Consider the following 21,133-nt stretch of genomic DNA (forward strand, 5'->3'; position numbering starts at 1 on the left):
GTGCAACTGCTCCATCTCCTCAGGGACCGAGCGCTGAACTGGGATTGAAATTCGCTTTGGTGCTCCCGTGTTTCTCGACGCCGGGGGAGATAATTCCTGCAAGGAAAAGCAAGGCAGGTCTTCGGCCAAAAAAGCCCTGAGCCCAACGTAACGTGGAACAGCAGAGTCCAGCGAAGTCTCATACACCATCTTCAGCTGGAATGAAATAGTGGCAGGCGAGTTGCTCATCTGGCACGGCCTCCTCAGCCAAGAACACTTCAGCCATCAGAAAACGTGCACAAGGTGTAATGAAAAGCCTTCTGAGAGGAAACGAGCATCAAGCTTCCAGGAGAAAAAGTGGGAAGACTTAGAAAACGATCAACACTCAAGCTGGAAAAAGAGTCTTTTTGGTGCTGTGCGAATTACGTTTGAAAATATGCTTTAAAATATGCTGCCTAGAGGGGAAGCAACCCCAGGCTATAGGACCAGGAAACCGAGGGGGCATCATTTCAGAGAACACGACTGCAAAAAGCTAAAGCACAGTTTACAGGATGTTTGAAAAGAGTTTTCCCTGAAAATACGTATCAGTCCTGCAACATGCACGTGGAAGCCCACTGCCCTTTTACGGCGGCAATGCACCAGTCTGGAATTAATGCCATGGGCTGTGTTAACGTTTTTGTTTCCTCTAAAGTGAATTACTGCCGGACAAACAAAGGAGAAGGTTTATTTTCTTCCGGCGTTACCACTCCAGCAAAAGCACAAAGCTTCTCTAGGTAGCAAGGGGCTCTGTAGCAGGAAACATGACGGCCTCCCCGCTTCAGAGGGGAAAAGTAAAGTCCAAAATGGGGCAAGACCGAGCACCCCGGGCACGTGCTGGCACAGCAGCCACACGCCACGAGGCCTGCTTAAATAAGAGCTGAAGGAAAGCCCTAGGTCTGGTCTGCAGTTCTGTTCTCCACTCCAGTTTCTTCGCAGTGCATCGTCAGCGGCATGCTAAAAACTGAAATGGATTAAGGGAAAAGAGAATGGACTCTACAGAGAAGATCTCTTTGGAAAAAAGGGCTTTTTTTTTTTTTTTTTTTCCTTTATTTATCTTGACAGTGTCCTTCTACGGAGGTAATATGGGTCGATCCAGGTTTTTAAATACTTTTTATTTTTAAAAGAATCTGTAAAACGTGACAACAGGACAATGGGCATCATTCAGCAATACCAGTTTCTGGTCTATAGAGGAAATTAATAAAAACCATCAGCATTTTAAAAAATAAATATGACTAACCGTATGGAAAACAGGAGGAGTCAAATTCATCTTCAACACCACAGACAGGTATAAATGCTGAAATGTTGCTGCGCAAAGTAGAGGTAGAGGTAAACCAGACTTTTCAGACCTCGACCAGTCTCAGATCTGCGCCCCCCGCCCCAGCATGCACACGCTCCCAAAAGTTCCTCTTGCCAACGGTTTCATCTGAATCAGCCTGCCAGCCTCATCAAAGGTAAGCAGGCCTGTGTGCTCCCTGTACCGCTCTGAGCTGGAAAACTCTTGCAGTTTTTGTAGGAATTAGTTGCTAAGCAACCTGGCCCCCTGGCTTTGCAGCTTGTGCAACAAGGGAAGAGGCAGGCAGCTGGATTTTAGCTACTACAACCCAATAAAACGCTCTCCAGGTGCTGTCCGCTGGGATAAGTAGGTGGTAGAGCCCTCTGAGGAATCGCAACAGCGCGTCAGCTCCTCGGCGACGCGCCCGGGGAACACGCCTGGGGCTCCTCTGCCGGGGAGAGCGGGGCCAGCAGGGACATCCCAAACCAAACGTCGCTACCGAAAACTCGCACGGTTAAGACACAACCCAAGAACCCCCTGTACAAAGCAGCAAGTATCCTTGACGTGATGAAGTAAGAGAACTAAAAATTGCACCACAGACGGGTTTCCCGAACAACCTCAAGACAACCGGAGGCAGATTGTACAAACCACTGGTTAAAAAAATACCTTCTCGTGTATTTCGAGCGTAAGTGGAAAGAGTCTTCGTGCAAATGTTCAGCCTTGATCAAGCAGAGGATGCAAAAATCACTGTAAACGCATTAGTTCCTTTCTCATCTGCTGTATGCACCCCGCGTTACCTATCTTCTGCAGTATGATTGGGGTTAGGATAGCTGGTTCCTCCATAAATATCACCTTTCCAGCTCCACTGACGTACCATCAAGACACTACTGGTGTCATATCCCACAACTGTGAATGTAACAAAATATAACAACATGGTGAATAACGGCAAAATATATTCAAATATAGTATATAACGTTATCTCTAAATAATTTGCATCGTCTGGGTTTTTTTTTGTTTGTTTAAGAGAGGCTATGTAGTTAGAGGTGGATGCAGCAAGTCTGAAGAAGTTTAATTTGATTTTCCAGCACTCGTGTCAGACTTGTGGAGGGTTGACCAAATGACCCTCTCTGTATGTCACCACGCTTTAGCCTTACGAGCCAGGTTCACAGCTGGCCTGAAGAGAAAGCAAAAACCCCAAACTACCTTGCTAACTGGAACGATTAGCAGAATCATAACATGTTTCGAGGGTTTATTTTTTTTTTAATATTCAAGCTTTTTTTGAAACTTATTCTTTATTTTCGCTACTTCTTTATCGAGCCAAACAGAGTTTGAAATCAGTTTGTCTTCCCGGAGGGAAAGCTACAGTGAGCCCTGGTCCCAGCCCCTTCAGGCAGCAACTGCTCAGACCAAGACCTCCTTGGTCCTCCCTGGGCAGAAGCCCAGCAGCGAGTGGTCTCTTGGAGGTGGGGGGGGGGCGAGGAAAGCAGGTAGGACATCCCTGCAACCACACGGGAGAGGAAGGAGCAACCTCCTCGCTCCTACCTTAATAACCTTGTCTGTCCCTGAGGTCAACAGCCATCCCCTGGTGGCATCAAAGTGTACGTGAACGATGTTGTGCTTACTGTCGTGGAAAGTAGCTGTGGGGGCCCGCCTGAAGAAAGAAGTCCAAAAATCACCAAGGACTGCGACTACAAGGTTTCCCCCCCCCAAAAAAAAAAAAAAAAACGTTCTCCATCAAGGAAAGAAGTATTTGGATGCTGCCGTAAGCCACGAACTCGGCGACCTCTCCGCTTTGAGACCTTGGTGGCACGAGAGGAGCAGGGGTGGCAGCCCCCTCCGGCCCTCCCGGTGTGGCAGGCGCCGCGGGGGGCTCATCCTGCTGGAGGACCCCCGGGGACCACCCCCCCCCCCGGGGACCACCCCCCCCCCCCGGGCACCACCCCCCCCCCCCGGGCACCATTCCCCCCCCCCCCCCCGGGACCACCCCCCCCGGGGACCACCCCCCCCCCCGGGGACCACCCCCCCCCCGGGGACCACCCCCCCCCGGAGCCTCGCCTCTGCCCAGGACCCCCCCCAGACGCAGGAGCGGAAGGCCAGCTCAGCGCCCACACACTCAACTCTTCCTCCGTTATGGACTCGTGGCAGCTGTCGCAGACCCTCACTTCGAACTCGAAGCCCATCAGCGGGATGGAGGAGCGCTTGGAGCTGCATTTGCCGCACACGGCCTTCCCGCACTTCCGACAGTGATGCTGGTAGGAGACAACAGGCGGAAAGACATTTTCAGCCACAAACCCGCCTCACTGCTCAGGTCGCCCCCAGCTCCACCGTCTCACTTCAGCAAGACCCAGCTGGGGCTGCAGCAAACGGGAAAGTGACTCTTCCTGGGAAGGGGAAGGAAAACAGGCAAGGACTTCAGAATAAATGGCAGGGGGTGGAGAGGTGGGGGAATCTTATTTTTTTTTTTTTTTTTTTCCCCTCCTCCAGCACCTGGGGCAAGCAGCAGCTGCTCACTAGCACTGGGAAGCGGCAGGTAAATCACTGCCAAGGCCAGGCGGACTCTACCCCTCTCCCGTGCTCCGGAGTGACCCCACACACCACCCAGGAAATCATCCCCAACCCCAACCACCCGGCATCTGCGGGCAGGGCTGTGGGCCAGGGCTTCTACACAGCGTGTGGCCAGGGTAACAGGGAGTTTGCAACAGGGCAGAAGGCAGGAGAAGGGAGTCCGAGCTGTCCTCTTTTCACGAGCAAAGCTAGAGATGGGAGGACAGGACGAAGAACCTTGCCACGCACCCAGATGCGTCCCAGCCAGCCGGGCATCTGTTGCAGGGCTGGGAGCTGTAATTACCCTTCCTTGTCCCTGGAAGTCTCACTTCGGGGGGCACAGGGGATGACACCACCACGCAGCAGCACATGACACATTAAGCCATCTCCAAGTCGAGGTGGGATAGGGCTACGTTAACACAGTGTCATTCTGGGGCCCCACCCCAGCCTCTCGGCATAGCCACCCACCACCTTACACCATCCGTCGCCTCCTCTGCCCATCTGCAGCCCCACAAGCACTGGTGGTTTTGGCATTTTGACGCTACCTGCCTCACCTTCTCCTCCACGCGCTGGCCGGGCAGGGCTGCAAGGCTGCAGGACAGCCACGGGACAGCCAGGCTCCGCGGTGGTGAGCGTCACCTACAAAGCTGCAGCTCAGCCCTGCCCCAGCCACCTGCCTTCCCCACCCTCCACGAGAACATCCCTCTCAGCATTTTTACGCCCCTTCCCCAAAAGGCTGCAATCCGCAGCCCTCTCCCGCTGGGCAGGGAAACGCAGCACCGTGTTCCAAGCAGACCAAAAAGCCTTTTCCAGCACAGCCTGAGCAGTTACAGATGTTTATCCAGCTTCATTGAAAACAGCTTTGGTTCCAGCACAACCTCCAAAAATCAGCTGCAAATTTCTTTCTGCAACACATTCAACTAACAATAAGCAAATTCCCACACGGCTAAAGCCATGGAAGGCCCCAAAACAATTTACTCAGCCCAAGGCCTATTACATGCATTTGCTATTGGGACTGGCTGAAAAATAAAAAAAAAAAAAAACAAAACAACCCAAACCAAAAAAAAAAAAAAAACCCAAACAAACCAAAACAACCCAAACAAAAAAAAAAAGAAGGAAAAAACAGACGAAAGGAGAAGAGCGTACCTCCTGATGACAAAATCTAGCCTCATCAGAGGGGGGCCCACTGTCCCACTACCAAGCACTCAGTGAAAGAACAAAGTGCAAGTTCTCAAGGCTTTAGGGGAAAAAAAAAAAATACCACGTTCTATTAAGAGAGAAAAGCCTCATTGCACCATGGTCACACACCGAAGGACGCATACAAACCTGCCTGAGGCCTATTTTCTTACTGTCCCACATTTGCTTGAAGTTCCAGAAGAAAGGCTGGTCACATTTTTGACAGGAGTCACTATCCAGCCACTCTGGAGTCTGCAACACACACACACACACACACATACATATAAATGCAAAGTGGGAGTGAGCGACAAGCAGAAAAGCCTCCAATGGAGCCTAGAGGCAGGACAAGAAAGATATTCTTGGGGTACAGTAATGTGGCCAACAAAACGTGATTGGAAATCCCCATTTTCACAGATGCCAGTTTGATTGTTCCCTGGGACGTCTCTGTTGGCTCAGCTCGGAGCCCTGAAGGACGCAGGAGGAACACTTCTCACCCAAATGATCAAGCAGAGTTCGATTATAAGACCGGAAAAATTACCCAGGAACAAACAAGCCTCGCCCACCTCTCCAAGTCTGGAGTTAAGCATAAAAAAATATTCTGTCCTGTCCTGTCTGGACAGCATTTGCCATCTGCTATTGCCTCTGGTGGGAACTGGGGGCAATTAGTATTTCCAATAGCCAAGCCACTCATCTGGAGGGAAGGGAAAAGTATCTGAAATGCCGATGTGGGGTTTTTAAATTTTATTATTTTTCTTTCTTTCTTTAATACTGTAAGAGGCATTCCTACTGTCAGAGGTATCTGTGCTACAAATCACACATCGGGGTGAGAAAGGCGAGATTCGCCCAAACGGGCCTAAAGGCTGAACCAGCCCTTTTCCCTGCTTTCACACAAAGATGATGGAAGGTCTTCTATTTCCTAGCACTGTGCTGTGGCTAAAGCAGGTTAGAAGATTTAAAGAAAAGAAAGACAATATTACAGACATTTCTCTCTCCTGCAGCCAGGTTTTGTTGTGCAGAGCAGCGTGGACCAGACACCCCGTAGGGAAGCAAGCCTTGCCAGACCCCAAAAGAGCTCAGGAAACACCTGAAGTGATGGGGGGGGGTGTGTGCGTGGAGGGGGCAGACAACCTCCTCCCCGACACGTGGTTCCTCCGATGCTTCTCCTGCCCTGAGCTGCTGGGGGACACGCAGTGCGTCTCCCCACGGCGTTTTGGGGACTTTCCGGGAGATTCTGGAAGAGTCTTGGCTCCTGACGCCTTTCTAGCCGGCTCTCAGTCTGGCTGGCTGTCCTCACCCGGCCTGGCAAGAGCAACGCTCCTTCCCAGCAGATGATTTCTGCTCCCTTTCCCAGCCCACCAGGACAGGAGCCCAGCCCAGGACAGCCCTGCCAGCGCCGCCGCAGCACCCCCGCGACACGCTCCCCCCAGCCCCACCCGAGATTAAATGAACACTAAATAGCATTTAAGACTTTGTGAGGGAGCGCTGTTAGCAAACTGCAGTTGTCTTATCAGAGCTCCTGGCTTCCCGTGTGCTGCAATCTAAAGTGGTAAGAAACGCAGCTGAGGGTAAAAATTAAAAATAATGCAAAAACCAGGTGAAGATAAGGTAAGGCTGATGGAGACCCTCAGCTCCCAGGATAGCTCTGATCCCTCAGCAATAAAAGCAACCACCTGCTTCAGCTTCTTCTGCCAGCTACTCTGAGGGCCGTTCATTCTGCTGGGGCAAATCCTCCTCTTTTCTACCCACAGCAGTGTCCTTCTCTTTAATGTCTAAAGGTTTACGTCTGTGTGGGTGTAAGTTTTCATCTCTTAAGCATCTGAACTCTACAGACGAAGAAGAAATTTTGCTTGTGACAAGTAACCGCTTTGTAGTCAAATAGAAGCACAGCTTCTAGCATCTTTCAGATGATGTCGTTGTACAGCTTTTTTAAAAAAGAGATTAAAGTAAGGAATCAATGGCTAAAATGGCTTAATTCACCGCCATGCAATCTCGGAGATGTGGGAAAATCTGACAGCAGAAAAAGCAGGTTCCAAGCACGCGTGGCATGGAGAAAACCCTTAAATAAGGGCAAAAATACCGAAGCCAAAATCCAAAAGAAAATGATCTAGGACCCAAACCCAAGGCTTGATAATGAAAATCTTGAAAGTTCATGTTTTGCAGGTGGTTTAGCACCGTGAACGCCCTGTTGCCCTCCCGATAACATGCACAAGCCCACACAGCCGTGCTCAGAGAAGGCAGCGCACCCCGTTAGGACCTGCTGCTAAGCCCTCATTTAGTTAATTTTATTTTTCCTCCGCTTTTGAAGCCAGCCTTCTCAGAGCATTGCCACCTGTTTTGAGACAAGCCAGTCTTAACCCTTACTGTAGTCTTCTGAAGGCAGCAAAATAAACAAAGGTTTTCACTTCTGGATGTTCGAGTTGCAGCAAAAGGAAACATCTGCGGGGAAGGAGGAAGCCGCTCTGCTTTCATTTCGCTTTGGGAGATGATGACATAATTGGCCAGTAGATTAGCAATTAAAGAGAGCCAACTGGAATGCTAATTCACAGAAAAAACGGAGCTCCGGTTCCTGACTATGCCTACTTCAGTAGGGTTTTCTGAAATCCAATTTTCCACTTAGCTTTCCTCCTTGCTCGAGGGAGACACACGCAACCCGGGGAGGCCCAAACCCCGCGAGAACCAGCAAAGCTGGTGAAATCCCAAGGCTGCCCAAAAGCCTTGCTCAGACCTACCCACCGCGGGCCCCCAGGCTGCCTCCCTAGCCCCCCGCAGGAACACGGGTGTCCTGGGTTGAGTGAGTGGTGGAGTTTTTTGGTGGCAGGGGAGGGGGCTATCGGGGTGGCCCCCTGTGAGAAGCTTCTCGAAGCTCCCCCAGCTCTAAGTCAGCTCCACTTCTGTTTGGGAAATTGAGCCCATCGGCTGCGCCTCTGCGATAACGTATTTAAGAAGGGACGTGGTGACGGGCAGTCGGACTGGTGAGGAGGAGTCACTGCAGCTGCATGAACACCAAGGTCAGTGGGGGAACGGAGGAAGAAAGGAGGGGGGAGGTGTGCCGGAGCAGAGACCCCCCTGTATCCTGTGGGGAGACGGCAGGGCAGCCCCCCCCTGCCACCCATGGAGATCTGCGGTGGAGCAGACACTGATTTATGGCCTGTGGCTTCTGCTTGGAATAACCAAGGTGCTGTGCCCGAAGAAGGCCGGGGTCTTGTGGGAAAAGGCAGCCCCACTGCTGTAATTCAGTGCTGGGAGGATTGCAGCATGCGGGGGAGTCCCACGCCGGAGCAGCTCAGGAAGGGCTGCAGCCGTGGGAGGGAATCCAGTCGGAGGAAGTTAGTGACCCATGACGGAGCAGTGTGGGGAACGCTGCGGCCTGTGGGAGGGACTCATGTTGGAGAAAGTTTGTGGAGGACTGTCTGCTGTGAGAGGGGGACCACGATGGAGCAGGGGGTAACAAGTTCCGGAAACTCCCCTCACCGAAGATGAAGGAAGTGGCAGCACTGCCTGCACCCCCCATTCCCTGCCCCTGCGCCACTGGGGGAGGAGGTAGAGATATCGGGAGCAGAGCTGAGCCCGGGAAGAAGGGAGGGGTGGGGGGAAGGTGTTCTCAAGATGTGGCAATGCTTCTCACTGTCCTACTCTGTTATGTGTTGTTAGTGTCTGTAATAAATGTATGGGTTTTTTTCCTTCCCTTAACGAGTCTGCCTTTGCTCATGATCATAAAGGGGGATTTTCCCCCATCCCAGTCCTATCTTGAACCCCAAGCCTGGCTCTCTGTCCCTTCTCATTGCCGGAGGGGAAGGGAGAGAGAGCTGCTGCGTTGTGGTTGGCTGCCAACCAGGCCCAAACCACAACAACGGGGCAGAGGTTTGCCCTGACTGACACCACTGGGACGCGCCGGGCTGCCGAACAGGGCTGCCCCCACAGCGCCCGAGGCCCGCCGTGCGTTTCTGCACCCACTTTTACATTCTTTGGCACAAAAGCAATTAGGAGAGTGTGGGGGAAATCTTACCTTCTGGATTGGCAAAGTCATCGTCTACTCCGCTACTGTGTGGTTACACCAGAGGGAAGCAAGACCAAGTAGCGGGTGAGATGGAAGCCCTATTTAAATGTCTTTTTATCAAGAACAGAGAAAAACAACTGGGTTCCAGGTTTCCAGAGATGACAAAGAGCTTTCTTGGTTTGTTTTCTTCAAACCCCCTAATAATAATCAATCCCTCCGTTTACCTCTGAGCTGATAATATTTCTCATGATGTGCTGGAAAACAAAGCAGAGCATCTCACGACACCCTCCTCAGAGGATGTCTTTTGGCACAGCAATGTAAAGGGTAAGAGCCATTTAGCAGCCTACTTAATACACATTTTCTGCCAGCCAATTTCCCCGGTACCATATTATCAAGGGCACAGCATAATTGCTGTATAACAACTGGAGCACGTCCAAAAACATTTTTAAAGCCTGGAACGCTCTTGTTCAGGTTGAAAGTTGCACATTTTAGACAGGTCCCTTTGTTTCAGATCAAAGCGACAAGAACCGAGTACCTACCTCCTGCCTCTCAACATCCATGTTCCAGACGACGATTCCCCCGTCTGCCCCGCAGGAGATGAGCTGCCGAGTATGGTGAGCATAAGAGAGAGACTGAACTTTATCGCTGAAAGGGAAACAGAACAGTTACTGATCAACCATCTATGGCTAGTACACAAGTAAGCACAGGATGTACATCGGATGCAAATCAGTCTCTGCTGTCCAGCTGGGACCAGAACCAGGGTGTTGCTCATCTGGGCAGCAGACATGAAAGCAAAGACCCGTCCTGATAGCTGCTTTTGCTGCTCCGAAGATGGGAGGTTGGAGCCACACCAGGAAGCTGGAACAGAGCTGCAGCTCCAGGCCTCTTTGAGGATGCACGAACGCCGCCCCGGTGAGGTACCTTTCTGTCAAAATCAGTAACAACTTCGTTTTTACAAACCTCTGCAACGTCTAGGAACAAAGCACTGAAGATTTTCTTTTAGCGCTAACAAGGATAGAGAGTTTCAGAAATAATCTAGGAAGCACTAAATTGTTCCTAATCCTTCCCAAGGTAAGGTGGAAGATTTAGGTGGTTTTGCTTCTTCTTTGACGGAAAAAAAGCAACATGGGAAAAATAATTCAGTTTAAACCCCCAAAGCTGTGCTCACTCCTTCATAAAAAACAGAAAACCAGGCCTCATCTCAAGCTATTTACAACCTTGGAAACAAAGACCATACAACACTCTTCTGTAAAAAACGAAGTTATGAAGAGAGAGTAACTGAGCACACAGCGACTGGAAATAACGCACAACATCTGGTTTTCTTTGCTGCCATCACTGGTCGTGTCTATCCACAGGACTTTCATGCCAGCACACTTGCTCGAGCACGAGGCTGCCCGCCCAGAGGCGAATGTGTTTACGGGACAGTTTGGTACGACACAGCCTGCCCAGGCCAGCAGCACCAGCAGGTGGAACGTTTCTTAAATCCCTTGGGACCGAGCCTCTGTGCTGTACAGTGCCAGCCAACAGCTGCGCCCCAGATTAAGATCCAGAGGCTAACTTTGTATTAGGAGAACTAATTTTCAGAGCGATAAATCCAGCAGTGGTGCATTAGCAAGCACCACTGGTAGGGGTACGCGGGTGATCTGGGAATTTCAGCAAGAGCTCTGCAGTGCTCCGAAATCCCAGCGGCATTCAAACAGCTCAGCAGAGCGCAGCATCACTCAAAAGTAATGTATGAATAGGTAAGAAACTGTTAGACCAAAACCACTGTGTGATTTTGCCTCTCTGGACCCGAGTCTGGTGTGCAAGTCCCACATATATGTACTCCCAATACGCTGAAAAAAAAAAAAAAACTTGTTGCATTGCCAGCGTTAAGAGGCTAGGAGGTCATTGCAGCTAGAGCCCTTCTGATCTCTACTCAACACCCAGCACAGGCTTCTTCAGAGACATCTACCATGCGATGCAAATGTGAGGCCTGTACATGCAAAGATGAAGCCTCTTTGCGTTGAGGAGATGGTGAGAACCCCTGTGGGTAAAGCACATTACTTAGAATTCAGACCGTAGAATTCTGGCATGGAATGTTAGCGTGGAGGAAAAAGGCACTAATTGTCCAAGCCTGATGCTCCCTCTAGGGGAAGCAAATACCCTGACACTCAAAAAGCAAGAATTTCCCTGCAGCTGTCCTCATTTGAAGACCCTCTTTCCAACAAAGGTGCAAGCTCTGGCGTAACACATTCAGGACTGTAGATACTGCGCTTTTCTCCACCACCCTTCGCAGACCCTCCAACCAGCCTGTGGGCCCAACTCTGAAAAACTTACTATAAGCAACTTATTTTAGTTGTATATGGACTACAGGGGGTCATGCATACAAGCTGGAGGCATGTGAAGACTGTGACTTTTGGGCTGTTTGTTTCCAAACGTGGCTTCTGCCTTTAGCTTTTCTCCCGTGAAAGCAAGAGGAAGGGCTTTGAACATACTTATGTCCTTGGAGCTCGATGGCTGTTCCTTTTCTCCCTCCAATATCCCACATTATAATGGAATGATCAGAACTGCCCGAGAATAACACTCGCTGTATTGGGTCCCAACAGAGAGCAGTGACACCACCTGAAACAGAAGCATACAACAGTCATTGCATTACAGAAAGGGGAAGACAGGAACGTAGCTAAATAAAAAGACACAACCAAAAATACGGAGAGTTATTAAAACGCAGGTCTCCAGCAAAGACCACGACAGCTTGCTAGCTGAAAACAGCCCAGAAAACCGACTGAAGCCCCATCCTGCTCTTCTGTGGGCAGAGAGCTCCACTGCCACTCACACGCAGGAACCCACTGAGCAGTAAAGCCTGGTAGAAGTATGGTCATGGTGTGACTACACAGCTTTCCATCTCCATCATTCCCAGGAGATTACAAAGGAGAAGCAAGTGCGGAATGTTATGGGCATCTTCACCGTATCCTGGCACAGGGATTGAACTACCTCGTGCTACCTCGTGGCTGAGCCGTCAGTGCTCAGTCAGAGAGGAGGGATGTGGAGAGAAAATGGTGAGGAATGACCACCATTGCTTCTGTTAGGTGGCAGGATCACATCCCAGGGTTGCTGTTTTTCAAGTGTGATGGGGCACAAGTCCCAGCAGTGAAACAAGCAGTGAGTGCCTCCAAGATGTGCCCATTCCACTTGGGCAAAAGTGTATACCACTGTGGGTCTTTCCTAGAGGAGCATCCTTCTCCCCTCCTGTCCCATCCCCTCCCCTCTCCCCCTCCCCCAAATTACCACAACTCGTTCTAGTCTCACTCTGCTTTAATTAGCAACTACTGGTCGTGACACTTTCTGCTACGGAAATTTTCTGATCAGAAGTCTGATTACTCTTGTTTTTACCAATAAATGATGAACTTCCCTGAGCTGCAGTGACAGTTTGAGGTTTATCCCCCTTCTGTGCTATAGACTGACACAGTCATCGTAGCGTTTCACAGGAGACTCAGGCCAGCATGACACTGAGCACAGATGAAGAACCAGATTGGGTCTCCTCCCGAGGCCTCACCTGTGTGTCCCTTAAATGTCGTAACAAGGCTGCAGGACTCTTGCTCCAGTTTGAGTATGGTCACTTGCCCGGAATGATCACCCACGAACACGTGCCGGGTTTCCACATCAAATCTGATAGATAAATGCTGAGGAAAAGACATTGTTTATACAAGCTTTGCATTCCTTCCGTGACTCGTTAATTCTTTTAACGTGAGTATACTGCAACCTCATGAATAGTGCTCCAATCTCAAGGAGGTTTTCAGAGCATACTTTTAGGCATCAGGCTCATACCTGTTCATATTAATAGTGCAGCCTCCCTGAGTAACTCAGAGAGAGAAAAAAGGAGACTATCCAGAGGACAAAATTTGTGCTTTTGTTACGAAACACCTTTGAAATTGCCCTTTGCCATGAACAGAGGAGTCATCTACCCAGGCTCTCTAACTGTGGTGCTACAGTTGGATGGTGTCCACTCTCTCTTTCCCTTCCCAAAATTGACTAAAATAACTATTACTGGTTTTCTGTTTGTATTGGGTTTGTGTGATGAGGTTTTGGTAGCAGAGGGGCTGAAGAGGTGGCTTCTGTGAGAAGCTGCTAGAAGCTCCCCCCACGTCCGACAGAGCCAATGCAGCTGGCTCCAAGACAACCCTGCCACTGGCCAAGGCCGAGCCCACCAGTGACAGTGGTAGCACCTCTGGGATAACGTATTTAAGAAGGGGGGATGAAAAACCTGTGCAACAGTAATTGCAGCCAGAGGAAGGAGGGAGAATAAGTGAGAGGAACAACCCTGCAGGCACCAGGGTCAGTGAAGGGGGGGAGGAGGTGAGCACCAGAGCAGAGATTCCCCTGCAGCCCGTGATGAAGACCACGGTGAGGCAGGCTGTGCCCCTGCAGCCCGTGGGGGTCAATGGTGGAGCAGGTACCCACCTGCAGCTCGTGGGGGTTAACGGTGGAGCAGGTACCCACCTGCAGCCCGTGGGGGTCAACGGTGGAGCGGGTACCCACCTACAGCCCGTGGAGGACCCCACACCAGTACAGGTGGATACACCCAAAGGAGGCTGTGACCCTGTGGGAAGCCCACGCTGGAGCAGGTTTGCTGGCAGGACTTGTGACCCCATGGGGGCCCCATGCTGGGGCAGTCTGTGCCTGAAGGGCTGCACCCCATGGGAGGGACCCACTCTGGAGCAGTTCATGAAAAGCTGCAGCCTGTGGGAAGGACTCAGGCTGGAGAAGTCCATGGAGGGCTGTCACCCGTGGGAGGGACCCCACGCTGGAGCAGGGGAAGAGTGTGAGGAGTCCTCCCCCTGAGGAGGAAGGAGCAGCAGAGATTACGTGTGATGAACTGACCACAACCCCATTCCCTGTCCCCCTGCGCTGCTCGGGGGGAGGAGGTGGAGAAATCGGGAGTGAAGTTAAGCCCGGGAAGAAGGAGGGGCAGGGGAAAGGGGGTTTAAGATTTTTTATTTTCTCATTACCCTACTCTGATTTGACTGACAATAAATTAATTTTCCCCAAGTTGAGTCTGTTTTGCCTGTGACAGTAATTGCTGAGTGATCTCTCCCTGTCCTTATCTCAACCCACGAGCCTTTTGCTCTATCTTCTCCCCCTGTCCAGCTGGGGAGGGGAGTGACAGAGCGGCCTTGGTGGGCACCTGGTGTCCAGCCAGGGTCAACCCACCATACTGCTTCTTCATTCTAATTAAGTTTACAAATACAATGAAAGGGTATTATGTCATATTTGGGGAAGTGTCAGCTACATTGGGTGCAACACACGTCATATTCTAAACTGAATAAAATCTGGACCCGTTCAACCACCTACTGGAACCACCTAACTGGACAGGTTCGGACCTCTTTATCCAATTCAGTCCCACATTTAGAGTCCATACTGGATATTTAAGGAGCAACTGTTTAGTACTGATCTTATGCACACAGGACATGGAGGGGATCAGGGGGGAGAGAGGGGGAAAAAAAAAAAAAACAAACCAAAACAAAAAAACTCCCACCACATTCCTGACTCTGCCAAGCTTTTTGCAATATTTGTCAATGATTCTCCCCCTCCCCTGCCCTCTACCAGCATGATCTGATGAACCAAATTAAAGTGTCCTCCAAATTTTGACTCACTCAAAATGATCTGTTTTCTAGTTTTCTAGAGAGATTTGGGAAATACAGGACAAATTCCCACATCGCACTTTCAAAAGTATTTATCAATCATTTAGTTTTTAATTAAGTTCAGTCGTTATGCCATTTAGATTGGCTGAATGACCAGATGTAATAAAGCAAGTCCATGTTCAAACAGTAATTTTGAATCAGTCTCACTTCCCATGAACTAGCAAAACATACATCATCAATACCACATACACTACAGGGCACTAAAAATTCCATTTATGCTAACCCCTGGTTTCAGCCTAAGAGCTCTTTTCCACTTCCCTTTTCATTTGCAATGAAGCTGAATTAATATTTCTTTTATTGTCAGGCAGCTGGGGCAGCTCTAGGTGAATAAGCAACTTGAGTGCCATTTCTGGAGCCACGTACTCTTTAGTTAACCCGAATTCCCAATACATAGTGGGCTGCTCCAGAGTGAAGGACAAGTGTTCATTATTTTATATTGAAGTAATGTAATTTTTACCATGCATATGCACAGGCCCGCTGACCTGATCACCGACCTACTTTGCTACCATTAGCACTTAGAAGAAAGCATGCGCTGCATGTTTAAATGAAGGCCCTGTCCATATTTATTACAATAGAAGACCACAATAGGCTGCAGATCACCCATTGTTTCGCTCACAAGTGCTTAGACCTAAATATGCCACCGCGCATTAAGGAGACAAAGCAAGGAGAACAGGCCGTTTTTTAAAACTGGCTTGAAATAACAGTTGCTCTCACAAAGCACTGAACCTACGCAGGGCGCAAAACTTGGAGGACAACTAGGGAAAGAAACTAAAAGGGGCTGTCTGAGTGCCAAAGAGCAGAAACAAAACTGAGACCTCAGCAAAGGATACTGCAGGCCACAGGCGCCTGCGCTGGTGCGGTACCCTCCCAGCCGCTGGCCGCTCTCCGAACAGTGCCACGTGAAGTTTTTGTCTTGCCCGGTGCTTAACACCCACTCCATCTCCAGGACAAACAGAATCATCATGACCCTGCTTTGATGAGCTGAAAATTAAGCAGACAGACATATAATCGCATTGCGGAGGAGAAGACGGGGGCAGAAGGACCACTGCAAATACCAACTGCGCCCAACTCCTCCACTTCCTACTCACACCCTCCTCCTTCCCTACAGAAGCAGATGGTGTTTAATAGTCCCGTGGACACAAGCTACCACACAAGCTTGTAAGGCCCCTGCTCTGCACGAGGAAGAACAGAAGCAAGACTTCATTCCTTCCCTGCCTACTGCAATCATTTATTTCTACAGTAGCACAAGTCTTCCTTCCCTCATTGTATCATCACCAACAAAGCTGCTGCTGTGGGAAGGGGACTCCAGGCTCTACTACTCAGACCTCTTTCGAGCTGGTTTTATGACAGCAGTGCAGATGCCTACGCTGCCACTCCCCCCGCTGCGAGGGCTGGTGGATCTGGGCTGCGGATTGTGGTCCCCCAACAGAACGATGAGTTACAGCATAGGCACAACCCTGCACCAAAGGGAAGTCTTAGCATTGCATGTCAACCAGCTAAAAAGGAAATTGGAATAAAATTAAAAAAAAAAAAAAAAGGGAAAAATAAAAAGATCACAGCTGGGCAAGATGAATAAAACAGCTGAAGGAATAAATTTCTACTGCTACCTAAATAAAGCCATCAAAAGCTTTTCATTAAAACAAGGGAACCCAGGCTTGTACAGACGGGTTTTTGTATGAATGACCAGTGGGCTTGGTCATGAAGTGCTGATTGAGCCAACTTTTTAATAAAAAAAGTGGCTGGAAAGACATGCGGAATTATTCCCAGCTGTAATTTGCCAGCAAATGCCATACTCTTCAATCCACAGCCCTACTGGTTTATTACTGTTCTGAGAACTGGCAACATGTGCCGCACAAAGCAGGCTGCTTGTATTTGTTTGGATAAAAGCTGACACGCTGGAAAGATTAAATATATTTGGAAGCTTAAAAACCAGCCCGAAACCTCTGTTTGAAAGGCTGAGAAATTCCTCAGAACAGTCTGGGAAGATTGCTGCCTGCCCTATACAAATATACATCACAGATGAGAGCTGTGCTCCAACCCTACGAGGGGGAACTAGTTGTAGCAAGGAACAGGAGGCTTGCACAAGCCAACACCTGCCCCTCATCCACACTACTTTTTAGACCCAGGTTCCCCGAGGAGGAAAGTCAATAGATGCATTGACACAAGTTGCCGTAACTGCGATTGGCAGCTAGACTGGTTTACAGTGTCAGACATGAACCGTGCCCAGATGCTTTCACCCTTGCCCACAGAAGAGATCAGATTTTGGCTCTCATTTCCACATATTTTTAAACTTCAGGTCTCTCATCAAGACAGAAGGATGGGGACCACCCAGGAGTCACTTGAGCTCTTTTCAATAGATCCTCTCTCCAGATTTCTCTGGGAAGAAATTCAGTGACCCCATGGTTGACCAATGCTTGTCTTAGCTGTTGGTCTCCCCTGAAGCACCTGCACTAGCTCTTGTTTTATGTGCTGCACGGAGGGCCACGATGGGACGCACAGGGCTACAAGCACCTGATGGGCTCGTACACATGTCCCAGGGGCTTGTGTCCACCAGCAGTGTCGCAGACAGACCCACACACTTCCCCAGGACGTGCAAAGCTGGTGGAGAGCGGGCCGGTCAAAGCCTGGCGGAGATCGGGCTGCTCAAGGCCTGGCGGAGGTCGGGCCGCTCAAGGCCTGGCGGAGAGCGGGCCGCCCAGGGCCTGGCGGAGAGCGGGCCGCCCAGGGCCTGGCGGAGAGCGGGCCGCTCAAGGCCTGGCGGAGAGCGGGCCGGTCAGGGCCTGGCGGAGAGCGGGCCGCCCAGGGCCTGGCGGAGAGCGGGCCGCCCAGGGCCTGGCGGAGAGCGGGCCGGTCAGGGCCTGGCGGAGAGCGGGCCGCCCAAGGCCTGGCGGAGAGGCCTGGCGGAGAGCGGGCCGCTCAAGGCCTGCCCAGGGACGTTTACTCAACTGCTAGTGTCGGCTTCTCATGGTTTGGACTGGCCGTGGGGATAGCTGGCACTGTGCAACTCTTCTACACCTCCCAAAACCTCTTCTAAAAGGCAGGGCTTGTACCTTTTGCTCGAAGTACTGCATGTGGATGGTGGGGCAGCTCTCTGGCAAAGAGGAGTAGACATTACAGAAATGTGTACATGCCAAGGGTGTACATGATAGCTTTGCTTATCCTTTGTCCCCAAAAAGAGCTTTCAATTCAGCACTCTGTTGTCCACCTGTGAGTGCTGCACATATTAACTGGTGCCACCGCACACATGCTAAGGGCAGAAATATCTGAACCAAGTGAAAGAGCACACTGGGGGTCATCTAAGTAAGGAAGGAAAGAGAGGATAAATGCAAGTAGAAGATCACTTGTCATTTCGAGAGAGTTTGACCCATGTAAGGCTTAAAGAAGCAATATGTTGGAAGGTTGGAAGTTGATAGTGGAGCAAGGAAGAAGTCTGGGTCCTAAGATTAACACAGGAAGCAGCAAACAAAAAGCTGGTCCTTCATCCACGGAAAGTTTGACCACCATTTGTGTGCAGAAAAAAAAAAAAAAAAAAAAGTGAAGCAAACGCTTCCAAAGCTGCTCCCTGCAACAGCAGGAAGGAGAAGGGGGGATGGAGGGTGGATGTGGTCACGGTACAGAAAAAGCCACAGCAAGCACCAGGCAAAAGCAGATCTGTGTAAGCCAACATGAGAAGAGACCCCAAGTGCGGGGGAAGATTATGTCATACAGAAGGTAGAGAAGCAGCAGCCAGGAGAAGGAAGCAGGTCCATCTTCAGCTGGAGGGTGGGAGGGAGCAGGGAGAGCTGCATGAGAAAGCAGCAGCGAGCACTGTGCAAAGAGCAGGTTGGAGGGAGGATGGAAGGGCTGTGCCTAGAGAAAAGCAGCTGCAGCCAAGAGGTGCACGCCGAGATGTCAGCAGCCAGAATGCAGGGGAAAGGAGGGTCTGTGCTGTGTGTAACGGCAAAGTTTCAAGAAACAAAGCCAGAGAATGGCCACGCACAGCGCAGGGCAAGAAGCTGTGCTGGGAGAAAGGGAGAGTTACAACAGTGAAAAGCAGCAGCAAATACCGAGAGAGGTAGAAGTTAGTAGTAAGAAAGAAAAACTTAACATGTGCAAGAAAAAGCGCAAGAGAAAAGGTCACGCATAATGAAGAAGCAGAGTAAGGGCATGGCATGAGCTGGCCTGAAAGCAGGGAGACAGAGGGGCACCCCCAAAATGAGCAGGCTGCAGAAAGCATGGGGCAGAAGCAGGTCTATGAATCCTGCTCAGCAAAACAAGCACACGTTAAATAGACTAAAAAAAAAAAAAAAAAAATATATATATATATATATATATATATGTATAAAAGCAGGAGCTGTTGTATCACCCAGAGCTGGCCTGGCCTGGAAATGTGGCTCCTGGCAAGAAGGTGCAGATGCAAGGAGCAGGGTGGAGAAGGCTGTGCAGAGCGGGAAGCAGCAATGACCATGTGGCAGGACTGGCCTGTGTGGGGCTGGCAGCAGCTGGAAGCTGAGGCTGCGGAGGGGAGGCAAGGGTTTCTTCAACACCCATAGTCTTATGCAAACGTGAAAGGAGCTGCCCAGGGAAAGAGAAGGTCGCTGTGAGCGGAGGTGGTCCCTGCCTGCAGCTGGTGCTGTGGCTGAAGAAGGAGGGACAGCAATAGTTAGGAAAGACTGAAACAGAATGAAAAGTTTTAATTTCCCAGAGCAACCCAAAAGGCACCGTTCAAAGGCCTGCATGACCCCTTCATGCAAGGGAAGGGGTTAGTGCCTGCAGGAAGCCAATGTCCCAGGACCCACCCCAGAGTTCTGAGAAACACTACCACATCCCCAATCTCTGTGTTTTGATCCCTTTCAAGAAACAGCAGGCTTTGCAACTTCAGACACGTTGGAGCAAAACCTCCAGAGAGCACAGCCAGTCCGGCGGTACGCCGACGGACCTGGCCGCAGACCCCTGCCAAGACCAAAGCGCAGCCTACGCGTGTGCTGTCATTCTCCGCCACTAGCAGATCATTTGGCAAACATATGCATGGCCTTTCCAGACACAATCAATGTTCCTTTATCACTACAGCAGCTTCAGCTACTTACAATAACACCTTGTTGCGGGAGACGATCAGTAACCCACCAGTTGCTGGGTAAGCTGCTGCTTTGAAGAGCACTGCTGAACATTTACAAACAAAGCTAGCACACACAAAACCAGCCAGCACAGCTAAACTAAAGCCCCTTGGTCAGCTTAATACAGTTATTTACTCTGCCTGAAATATTTTTAAAGAATATAAAGGCTTTACTTGAAAACTTTAAACAAAACCAACACTTTTCAGAAGTAAGGTTTTTAACAAATGAACCACTAGAAGGTCACCACATCTAACAAAACGACAGGCTCCTTCATAATTATGTTTTCCCTGTCGCAGGGCCTTGCCAGGATGCGTATGCCAACCCCTACACCTTGGTACAACCGTGTGAAATTATCTCCAACATTACCTGAGGCCAAACCAAACTCTCGCCCACGTGGCTGGCAATGGGTAGGTAGTAAGCAGAACACCAGACATGATGCTTCTTTAACCCTTGCACAGAGGGGATTACTATACCCACACACACACACGAATTTGGGGGATCCCAGCAGCCTGGGATCACCACACTTTCCTTTCACACTCAAAACTAGGTCACAGGAATGCTGCCACCATTTTTTAAATTAGGGGAATACAGTTTTCATCAGATTAAACAAAGAAAAGACCAAACATCAGCCTCTGGAAGTGAGGGAGGAAAATGGAGCAGGGGGTCCATGCCCCTGAGGGACACGGCAGCAGTCGGTGTCGCGCAGACCGACTGAAGTGCCCCAAGGCAGACACCATCCGCTGCCAGTGATCGTCCTTTGAGCCAGAACAGAAATTATACCTAACCTGGGCGCAAGTATTGCTTCTCTTGCCCTAAAATAAGTCCACAGCTTCCAGATAAAATCCTCCAACACACTGCCTGAGAGTCCTGGCACAAAATGATCAGAATTGATCAAAAACCTTCCCGTGCTGAGACAGGTAGTCTAGGAAGGAAGCAACTCCGTTTGGGACTGTGGTCAGTTGTACTGCCTCTCTACTGATGTTCACGGACCCTCGCTGGAGTCCTCTCTTGTCCAACATCTGGGGGATGCCATCTGAACTCTTGGGGTTCTCCCACAGGACAACCCATGGAAGTTCTTCACTGTATCTTCCTATGCAAAGGGCTCTTCCAACACTCTGCAGCAGCAGCACATCTGGCACACTGCAGCAGAAGGCCACAAGAACAGCCTTCATTTTCCTTCTTTCTTCCCCCCCCTCTTTTTTTTTTTTTTTTTTTCATTTTATGAGGGGTGCTCCCCAGGCCTTGGATGGGCTGACACAGTCCAACTGGCTATTCTGCCATACTGACAAGATAGACGTTCCCCTCTTCCAAATTTTTCAGCCTTTTCCCTGAAGACCTTGGCAAGAAAGAT

The 21,133-nt window shown here is 50.1% G+C and overlaps 1 protein-coding gene across 3 annotated transcripts in view; it reads right to left on the reverse strand.

The window, feature by feature from the left end:
* Positions 1 to 1,111: 1,111 nt before the first annotated feature.
* WDFY2 (WD repeat and FYVE domain containing 2) overlaps positions 1,112 to 21,133 on the reverse strand; it is a 69,902-nt gene continuing 49,880 nt past the window's right edge. For 2 of the 3 annotated variants that reach the window (XM_042806082.1, XM_042806083.1), the window contains 8 exons: positions 15,520 to 15,670; positions 12,544 to 12,656; positions 11,486 to 11,612; positions 9,548 to 9,653; positions 5,162 to 5,263; positions 3,410 to 3,540; positions 2,834 to 2,942; positions 1,112 to 2,197 (listed from right to left, as the gene is read on the reverse strand). In XM_042806082.1, coding sequence (XP_042662016.1) covers positions 2,168 to 2,197; positions 2,834 to 2,942; positions 3,410 to 3,540; positions 5,162 to 5,263; positions 9,548 to 9,653; positions 11,486 to 11,612; positions 12,544 to 12,656; positions 15,520 to 15,670 — 869 coding nt within the window. In that variant the 3' untranslated portion in view covers positions 1,112 to 2,167. Of the gene's footprint in view, positions 2,198 to 2,833; positions 2,943 to 3,409; positions 3,541 to 4,084; positions 5,264 to 9,547; positions 9,654 to 11,485; positions 11,613 to 12,543; positions 12,657 to 15,519; positions 15,671 to 21,133 lie in introns of those variants that run through there. The other variant, XR_006166789.1, reaches the window with a different exon arrangement.

This window comes from Tyto alba, unplaced genomic scaffold (genome assembly GCF_018691265.1).
Source record: "Tyto alba isolate M040663 unplaced genomic scaffold, T.alba_DEE_v4.0 Super-Scaffold_45, whole genome shotgun sequence".
Classification (NCBI taxonomy): Eukaryota; Metazoa; Chordata; class Aves; order Strigiformes; family Tytonidae; genus Tyto; species Tyto alba.